The 10,414-nt window shown below is 40.4% G+C and overlaps 1 protein-coding gene across 1 annotated transcript; it reads left to right on the top strand.

Annotated features, from left to right (window-relative positions):
- Positions 1-1,828: 1,828 nt before the first annotated feature.
- Positions 1,829-2,464, top strand: LOC110875358. Its single transcript, XM_022123556.1, has one exon. The coding sequence runs from the start codon at positions 1,829-1,831 to the stop codon at positions 2,462-2,464; it is 636 nt and encodes a 211-aa protein (XP_021979248.1).
- Positions 2,465-10,414: the final 7,950 nt, after the last annotated feature.

Raw genomic sequence — 10,414 nt, 5'->3', positions numbered from 1 at the left:
TTACTTTTTCATGGAACTAGCAAAATCATAAATATTGGATTGGATTACTAAGGTTTAATTTTTTAAACTAAACAAAGTCATAATTTCATATACCCATTTCAACATCGGAATCCAAATGTTTGGCTATCTGATTTCGAATACCCAAACTTTTAGATTTGGATGCTAAAATCAACTGTTTAAAATGTTGCAAAAATAGGTGAAAATAACATTTTTTACAAATATAGGAAAATGATTTTTTTTTCTATTTTGGACTAGAAATAAATATAATAAAATGAGCGGGTTTTATATATTGATTTGTGGGTTTGTGTTCTATATTGCAAGAGCTTCGCAACGAACTAAACCACGTCCAAAACGGAGCTAAGATGAATGAGATATCGATGCTCAAAGTTGCGTGTTTGAAACATTGAAGCTGAAACAAAAGGGAAAGTAGCACCTTGTCCCACATCGGAGGAGAGATGGAACTTAAATGGGTATTTAAGGTGGAACTCTCCATCCTTATTGTTTCATGGAAGCACACACTAGTGTCCTCGCGAACCTAACTCGCACTCGCACACGCTGGCGCGCGCATGGCGTGGGCGATGAGGCGCAATGTGGCGCTTTGATTGCGCACTTTACACTTTGCATCGCCGCGAGCCGTTTGAGAGCTGCCTTTGTATTTTTGACCACGTGCGCATGGTTGCGCATGAGCGTGCAGACCTGCGCGCGCCAGTGTCTCTTGCGCGCGCACGCAGAAGCTTCCAGCATTGAATGACAGTGCAGTTACAGTTCAGCTTCGAAACTGGCGAGTTAATGGTCTTTGACTGACAATTAAATGACGTATTAAATTGCATTGAAGACGTTTAATGCAATTTAAACCTCTCTTTAATTCCTTTTTGACTGTTTCGACTTAGGAGCTGTATAAATACAACTCTATACCCACTGCAGAATGACACCAGATACACAACAGCGAACTCACTTTCTCTCTACAGATTTTTCTTGTCTTTCTCTTGCAGTTTCAAGGTAACCTTCGGGTTATAGGCTATCTCCGGCAGTACGCTACTTTGGCTGTTATACCCTGGAAAACAAAACGAGTACTCCTGGGAGACTCGGAATTTGTTTTAAGGGAAGCGTGTGTACACATGCCTCAGTCTTTCTTCTTCTACATTTCTTGTACTTTGGTTATTTCCAGTTGTAATTGTACTAGTTGGTTAGGCTTTCTCATTTCTGTATTGTAATTGTTTAATAAAATTTGTTTTATTTTATTTAATTACGCGAACGGTTCCTACAATCTCAAAACAAATTTTTAAAACCGTTCGTGTAATCAAAACCATTCTGTTTGTGATTCAAACCAGTTTTGTTTTCACTCAGTTTGTGTTTTAAAAACAGATTTTTTTTAGTTTTCATCTTCAAAGGAGCGACTTTGGGTTAAAACTATTCTGGTTACATTCTTATTGTTCTAAAAATTTGCTAAAAAAACTTTCTGACTTGGTCTTTAAAGTTGGACTTAGAAGCCAATCAGTAAGTTCCAATTATTAAAAATTTCTGTTTTGGTCTTCAAAGTTGGACTTAGAAGCCGCAACATTAATTTTGTGGTAAAATTAAAATTTACTAGTTTACTTTTGGTTTTGCATAAATCAGACCTTTTGTCTAAAACTTTAAATTTTAATTTTTCAGCATGTCGAACGAAAATGTCAACGTCAACAACACCACAAATGTTGTGACGGGAACCCCCTTGAATGCCACCACTGTGGGAGCGTCCACAGTGGCTAATCACGCTGAATGACCCGAGAAGTTATCGGGTCTACACTTCAAAAGGTGGCAGCAGAAGATGTTCTTCTACCTGACCACCATGAACCTTGCGAGGTTCTTAACTGAATCTGTTCCCCAACCAGTGGAAGGGGAGACCAACGCTCAGGCTCTGAGCGCGGTAGAGGCTTGGAAGCACTCGGATTTTATTTGTCGAGGCTATGTGTTAAACGGGCTTTCGGATGCATTGTATAACGTGTACTACAATGTCAAGACTTCCAAAGATCTTTGGGATGCCTTAGACAAGAAGTACAAAACGGAGGATGCTGGCACAAAGAAATTTGTGGTTGCCCGTTTCTTGGATTTCAAAATGGTTGATTCTAAAACAGTTATAAATCAAGTCCAAGAATTCCAAATTATACTACATGATATCTCTGCGGAAGGCATGACACTTAGCGAGACATTCCAAGTGGCAACAATGATTGAAAAGTTACCTCCTAGTTGGGTTGATTTTAAGAATTATCTTAAACACAAACGAAAGGAGATGACTATAGAGGACCTTATTGTTCGTCTTCGGATTGAAGAGGACAATAGAATTGCCCTAAAAGGCAGCCTTGCGCAAACTTCTGCTAGCGCAAATTTGGTTGAGCATGGGCAATCCTCTAAGGGCGCGAAGGGCAAGGGGAAAAAGGACAAAGAGAAAGCAAAGGCTAGCAAACTTGGACCGAAGAAGTTGTGAAAAAGAAACCTCAAACGTTCCAAGGGACTTGTTACAACTGTGACGAGCCGGGGCATCGGGCTAACCAATGCAAGAAACCAAAGCGTGAGCGTGCGCACATGGTGGATGAAGATGGAATGCCTTTGGTGGCAATGATTTCCGACAAAAGCACAATGATGTATGAGGTCAATACTGTGACCAACACTCCAAAAGGATGGTGGGTTGATACGGGCGCGACCCATAATGTTTGCGCTGACAAAAGCCTCTTTACCACCTTCAAGGCGCTTTCTGGAGAAGAGAAGCTGTATATGGGAAATGCAGCCACCGCTGACATCATGGGTGAAGGAACGGTGATCTTGAAGTGGACTTTGGTGAAGGAGCTCACTCTAAGCAACGTGTTGTATGTCCCGGACTTGCACAAGAATCTAGTCTCGAGATGGTTGCTTAATAAGTTTGGATTTCGTTTAGTCTTTGAAAGCGATCAATTTGTACTAACTAAACGAGGAATGTATGTAGGCAAGGGCTATGCCCAAAAGGGTATATTCAAATTGAATGTAATGGCTGTCAAGAACATGAATAAAATTGCTACTACTTCTACTTATATGCTTGAGTTTTCTGATTTGAATAAATGGCATGGTAGATTAGGTCACGTTAATTTTAATTCTATACGCCGTTTAATCAATTTAAATTGTATACCAACATTCCATATTGATTCACATTATAAATGTGAAACTTGCGTAGAATCCAAACTTACAAGATCATCATCGAAATCGGTTGAACGAATAACCAAACCCCTTGATTTAATTCACACCTATATTTGTGATTTAAAAGCGGTACCCACAAGAGGTGGAAATAAGTACTTCATCACGTTTATTGACGATAGTACTAAATATTGCTATGTATATTTACTAAAAAGTAAAAATGAAGCAATAAGTAAATTTATCTTGTATAAAAATGAAGTTGAGAATCAACTTCAAAAGAAGATAAAAGCTTTGCGAAGCAATCGAGGAGGCGAATATGTTGCACCTTTTGCCGATTTATGCGCAAAAAGTGGCATTGTACATGAATGTACACCTCCTTATTCTCCACAATCAAATGGCGTGGCGGAACGAAAGAACCGTACATTGAAAGAAATGATGAACGCCATGTTGATAAGTTCTGGGGTGAGCCAGGAAATGTGGGGGGAAGCCATTCTCTTAGCTAATTATCTTTTGAACAAGATACCACTAAAAAAGAGAGACGAAACTCCATGTGAGTTATGGAAAAGGAAGAAGCTTTCATACAAATACTTGAAAGTGTGGGGGTGCCTAGCAAAGGTGATTGTACCACCTCCTAAGGCTCTTAGGATAGGACCCAAAACTGTTGATTACGTATTCATTGGGTATGCGCATCAAAGTAGGGCACATCGCTTTCTTGTACATGAGTCCAAGAATCCTGATGTACATGTAAACACTATCATGGAGGTGAATCCTAACGTTGTGTCTTACTTTGAAAATGTGTTTCCTTTGAGAAGACAAACACATGCAACGTCATCAACACCTAGTTTTGAAGTAGGTGAAAGTTCATCTACACCAGTTGATGAGGTAGTTCATGATAAGACATATGAACGACCTGAGGTTGAAGAAAGTGATCGTAGGCGAAGTAAAAGGCCAAGGGTTGAAAAATCCTTCGGTCCAAACTTCGTTAGCTATATGGTTGAGGGCAAGCCCAATACATATCGCGAGCGGTTTCCTCTTTAGAAGGACCTCAATGGAAAGAAGCAATAAGGAATGAAATTGATTCTATATTGCAAAATCATACTTGGGAGTTAGTAGATCTTCCACCTGGTTGCAAACCACTTGGATATCGTTGGATATTCAAAAGGAAGCTGAAAACTGATGGAAGTATTGATAAATACAAGGCTAGGTTGGTGATTAAAGGATTTAGACAAAAGGAAGGTCTAGATTACTTTGATACCTACTCGCTTGTGACGCGCATAACATCTATTAGATTGGTTCTTGCTATAGTGGCTTTAAGAAATTTGGAAGTTCACCAAATGGACGTTAAAACCGCATTTCTAAATGGCAATTTAGAAGAAGAGATTTACATGGAGCAACCTGAAGGTTTCTCCGCCCCAGGTCAAGAGGGTAAAGTATGTAAACTCGTCAAGTCTTTGTATGGCTTGAAGCAAGCACCAAAACAATGGCACCAAAAGTTTGATCATGTCATGATAGACAATGGTTTCAAAATAAATGAGTGCGACAAATGTATGTATTTCAAAGACACAAATGAAGGTTATGTGATTTTATGCCTTTATGTAGACGATATGCTTATCATTGGGAGTAATGATAAAATTATCAAAGCTACTAAAAGCATGTTGAAAGCGAGATTTGACATGAAAGACATGGGTTTAGCGGATGTGATTCTTGGAGTAAAGATCATTAGAACCCAAGATGGTCTTGTGTTAAGTCAATCTCACTATGTGGATAAAATTCTTGAAAAATTCAACTCGGGAGATACGAGTGTAGCTCGAACTCCAGTTGATACCTCTCAACATCTCAAGAAAAATAAAGGAGATGAAGTTGCTCAGTTAGAGTATTCAAGAATTATTGGTAGTCTAATGTATCTAATGACATGTACTAGACCCGACTTGGCTTACGCGGTGAGTAGGCTAAGTAGACACATCAGCAATCCATGCGCGGATCATTGGAAAGCTATCACGAGGGTGCTTAGATACATAAGATACACAAGAGATTATGGACTACATTATACCCGAAAACCAGTAGTGATCGAAGGATACATTGATGCAAACTGGATATCGGATAATAAAGATTCCAAATCAACAAGTGGTTATGTGTTTACACTTGGAGGAGCTGCTATTGCTTGGAAGTCTTCTAAGCAAACGGTCATAGCAAGATCCACAATGGAATCCGAATTTATCGCCCTGGATAAGTCAGGCGAGGAGGCGGAATGGCTACATCAATTCGTGGAATATATTCCAAGATGGCCAAAGCCATTGCCAGCCATATGTGTACATTGTGATAGCCAATCAGCGATTGGTAGAGCTCAAAGCTTGATGTACAATGGCAGATCAAGGCATATGCGACGTAGACATAACACAGTACGAAAACTACTCTCAACGGGTGTTATCACAATTGATTATGTGAGATCAAAGGATAACATTGCAGACCCGTTTACAAAAGGCTTAAGCAGAGAGTTAGTAGAAACGTCGTCAAGAGGAATGGGAGTAAAGCCCGTGGTAAATGGGAATATGAGGGAAACCTAACTTAGTTGACTGGAGATCCCAAGATCTAAGTTCAATAGGACAACTTAATCATATTACCAAAACGGAGTCACTGTGGGGGAGTACCCCAAACAAAACTAAAAGGGAGTTAAACATACTTCCTAGTCCATTCCAATCAGTGACATTGAAGTGAGGCTAAGCATATTAAGGTTAACGATTTCGGGAAATCAAATAACCATGATGCTTTTAATGATTCATGGGAATCACCTATGTTAGAGAGAAGTGGGGTCGCTTCAAATGGATTTGTGGGGTGCGCAAATCCTAGAGCTCTCGCAGAACCAGGCTAGTGTTCCAGGACCATAATAGGACACGACAATGAGGAGTTGGCCAAACCAGGGAGAGTATTTTGTGAAGTGTAATTTCGTTTACACAAATGGGGTATGTTCAAGGACATCGCGTCTACACACCGCTAGTAAGCTAAGTACGCTTCACAAAAGAAGGTTCAAAGTTGACAACCTACCTATCTTGCAATACTCAACTGTCGAAGTTTATCGTTGGAAAGTGTAAGGAAAAGATCCATTTCCATACATGTGGGGGATTGTTGGAAAAATAGGTGAAAATAGCATTTTTCACAAATATAGGAAAATGATTTTTTTTTCTATTTTGGACTAGAAATAAATATAATAAAATGAGCGGGTTTTATATATTTATTTGTGGGTTTGTGTTCTATGTTGCAAGAGCTTCGCAACAAACTAAACCATGTCCAAAACGGAGCTAAGATGAATGAGATATCGATGCTCAAAGTTGGGTGTTTGAAACATTGAAGCTGAAACAAAAGGGAAAGTAGCACCTTGTCCCACATCGGAGGAGAGATGGAACTTAAATGGGTATTTAAGGTGGAACTCACCATCCTTATTGTTTCATGGAAGCACACACTAGTGTCCTCGCGAAGGGTGCGGAGCACCCTAACTCGCACTCGCACACGCTAGCGCGCGCGTTGCGTAGGCGATGAGCTGTAATGTGACGCTTTGATGGCGCACTTTGCACTTTGCACACTCGCATCGCCGCGAGCCGCTTGAGAGCCGCCTTTGTATTTTTGACCACGTGCGCGTGGTTGATCACAGGGGCTGCAAGGACCAAGTAGCGTGCGGGTTCGACGTGCGTGACGTGACAGTCCGCGCGCGAGTACAGGTGGCACAAAGGCGCGCGGTTGCGCATGGTGCATGGGTCCTGTTGTGCGTGCGCGGCGCACCAGAGTGAGTCAATACGGCGCGACTGTGTGGCGTGCTTGATGTGCGTGAAGTGTGTTATATTTTAAATGTATATTTAAGCCCCTTTTTACACTTTTAGCCAAGTTTTAAATTTATAAAACACGATATTTACGAACACTAAACACACATATGGGCAAGTGCACCCATCGTGGACGTAGTATAGTGTTGGTAAGATACCGAGGTCGTCCAAGGACACAAGAGCTTTTAATACCGGTTTATCCTCAACGTCTAATCAAATAAAAAAATGAGAAAAATGTTTTAAACTAAGAAAAATAAAAACTAACTAAATGCTGAAAAATAAAATAAAATAAAAACAGATAGACAAGATGAATCACTTGGATCCGACACGTGTATTAGTATAACCTTTGATTATTTTCGCACTTTTGCACTTGTTTAAGAGATTATCTTAGTTATTGTAGTAGGCCCCTCTTTTGAAGGCGACGTTACCCTCAACCCAGTAGTTTGAGTCAGCAAGGATACAATCCTAAAGGGTCGGATTATTGAAAGATAATGAATTAAGTTATTAATGCAAATTGTGGTAGGCCCCGCTTTCGGCGGTGACGTTACCCTCGGCTAAGTAGTCTGAGTCAGCAGGGATACAGTCCTAAATAGCCGGGTTATAGTATTAATAGTAGTTAACTTATGAGGGGGTCAAAGAGTTTGGATCCCCGCCATCCAATACTTATGGGCATTGAAGGAGATCCTACTAAATTTGACCCAGGTCTCAAGCAGGACCTCTAAACGCTGAACAAGGGCAAGACCCTTACCAAACCGTTCCCTTAACCCCCGACCAGGTAGCCAACATACCTCCATATAGACCGTGGAGATATGAATGGTGAAAATCTTTTATTTTATATAGACAGTAAAATAATGCCAAGACACCACGGACAAACGATAAGGAAAGATCACCTTCAACATAAGTAACTAGTTATTAAAGTCATTAATACAAAACCAAATAAAAAGTGCAAAAGATTAAAAATAAAAAGTATTATACTAAACACTTGTCTTCACCAAGTGATGTGAGAGACTTAGGCAAACATGGCCTTGATTGTCAAGAACTCTTACGATCAATCTTGGATCCCGAGACGACTCACACACTCTATGATGGACAATGGATGATGGTGGTGGATGATGGTGTTATGGTGGTGGTGGGTGGTGGATGAAGTGTGAGAGAGGTGGTGTGCCAAGGGATGAAGTGGAATGAAACCAAGCTCCCCTATTTATAGGCTGAACAGAAGGCTGGGCACGGCCCCGTGTCCGCTGGACATGCCCCCGTGCCCGTCTGACATTCTCTCTCTTCATTAATTGTAATTCGCAATTACAATTAATGCGCCTGCTGTACTTTCACCACGCCCCCGTGTTCGCTAGACACGGCCCCGTGGTGGGCAATGGAAGCTTCTACTGGTTTGTCTTTTCTGCTGCTTCCTGGGCACGGCCCCGTGTCCGCTGGACACGGGGCGTGTTCAGTCTTCTGTTTTCTCTTCTTTGCCTTGGGAGGTGCCGTTGAGGGTCCGGGCAGTCTACTTTTGTTCCTTTTCTTGTATTTATGCTAGAATTAGTTGTCTTTTTGCTTCTTTTGTGATTTTGAGCTCATTTCATCCTGAAAATACAAAAGGAAGACAAAAACACTCTTTTTCCAACATTAGTACTTAAAAAGGGTTAGTTTTATGCCTTAATTGATGTGATTTATATGTTGCATTTTACACACATCAGTGCTCATAGAGGCTCACAGGTGACGTGGCGCACGCGCGTATGGTCCTAAGTCATGGTGGCGCATGCGCGCATGGCAGTGAGCCAGTTGGACGCACCGCGCATGAGCGTGGAAACTTGCGTGCGTAAGGACACGCGCGCACCAGTGTCTCTTGGGCGCGCGCGCGCAAAAGCTTCCAGCATTGAATGACAGCGCAGTTACAGTTCAGCTTCAAAACTGACGAGTTAATGGTCCTTGACTGAGAATTAAATGACGTATTAAATTGCATTGAAGACGTTTAATGCAATTTAAACCTCTCTTTAATTCCTTTTTGTCTGTTTCGACTTAGGAGCTGTATAAATACAGCTCTATACCCACAACAGAATGACACCAGATACATAACAGCGAACTCACTTTCTCTCTACAGATTTTTCTTGTCTTTCTCTTGCAGTTTCAAGGTAACCTTCGGGTTGTAGGCTATCTCCGCTAGTACGCTGCTTTAGCTGTTGTACCGTGGGAAACAAAACGAGTACTCCTGGGAGACTCGGAATTTGTTTTAAGGGAAGCGTGTGTACACGTGCCTCAGTCTTTCTTCTTCTACATTTCTTGCACTTTGGTTATTTTCAGTTGTAATTGTACTAGTTGGTTAGGCTTTCTCATTTCTGTATGTAATTGTTTAATAAAATTTATTTTATTTTATTTAATTACGCGAACGGTTCCTACATAAAATGTATGGATATCTGAATCTGAACACCCCAATGTTTAGATTGTACTAATTTATGTGTGTGTGTGAATCAATACAATTGTTTTAAGAGGAGATCAATGGATTCATTGTTGGGTTCATTAATGGGGTAAATACATAAAGGTTTGATTATGTTTATTGTTTAAGAGTAATAATGTTAATAGTAATAAATATAACAACAATTTAATAATGATACAACTATAGTGAGAATACACATTACTAGATTTTAATTTTTTGGAACCTTCTTTGGAATATACCTTGTAGGGTATATGTGAAAAATCCCAGCAGATCTTGGTCTTCGGAATGGCTCCAAATGTGCAAGAATCATGCTGAGTTTATAAAAAACGACAGCACGCTGACCACGTGTCACACCCCAACCGATGGCGGAAACATCGGGGTGAGGCACTGAGCGAAACAGATTGTCCAAGAGAATCCACAACAACTATCAATGACAATATATTTAAGTGTTAACGTCCCATATCATCAACATATAATGTAAAAACAGTTATTACAGGTATTGTTCTCAAAGACAATTAACAGTTCTGACGACTCATATTTTATTCGTGGGTTTCTAGACCGCCTAACTTGATTCCACAAAAGTTCAGCGATCCTAGCATCCTAGACACCTGTCACATACGTTAAAATAAAGTCAATACACATAGTGTAAAGGTGAGTACACAAGTTTAATAGCATATAGTAGCAAAAAGGGATTTACGCATAACCAACATATAACATGTAGAAATGTGAAGCAAGTAGGCTATCGACAATGACATATGCATAGACATGATTGCGAGTTGTAGAATGCGCAACACGCATCACCACTGTGACACGTGAAGTAATACCCTTAACAACCCCTGTCCACGACAGGTGCTGAGTCCAAACTATAGTACTATCGTTGCTAAGGTGTCAGGAAACAATCACTATGTAAACATAATATATAAGCATTCATCGATAACACGTATAACATGCAGAGTGGTTAGCGTTTAGAAGTATTTGCATTGTGTGTCGTTGTGATTTGATATAGGTCACGTATGTAACACCCAAA

The sequence above is a fragment of the Helianthus annuus genome, chromosome 17 (genome assembly GCF_002127325.2).
Source record: "Helianthus annuus cultivar XRQ/B chromosome 17, HanXRQr2.0-SUNRISE, whole genome shotgun sequence".
Lineage (NCBI taxonomy): Eukaryota > Viridiplantae > Streptophyta > Magnoliopsida > Asterales > Asteraceae > Helianthus > Helianthus annuus.
The sequence above is the reverse complement of the archived record's forward strand: the minus strand, read 5'-3'. Positions and strand labels throughout refer to the sequence as shown.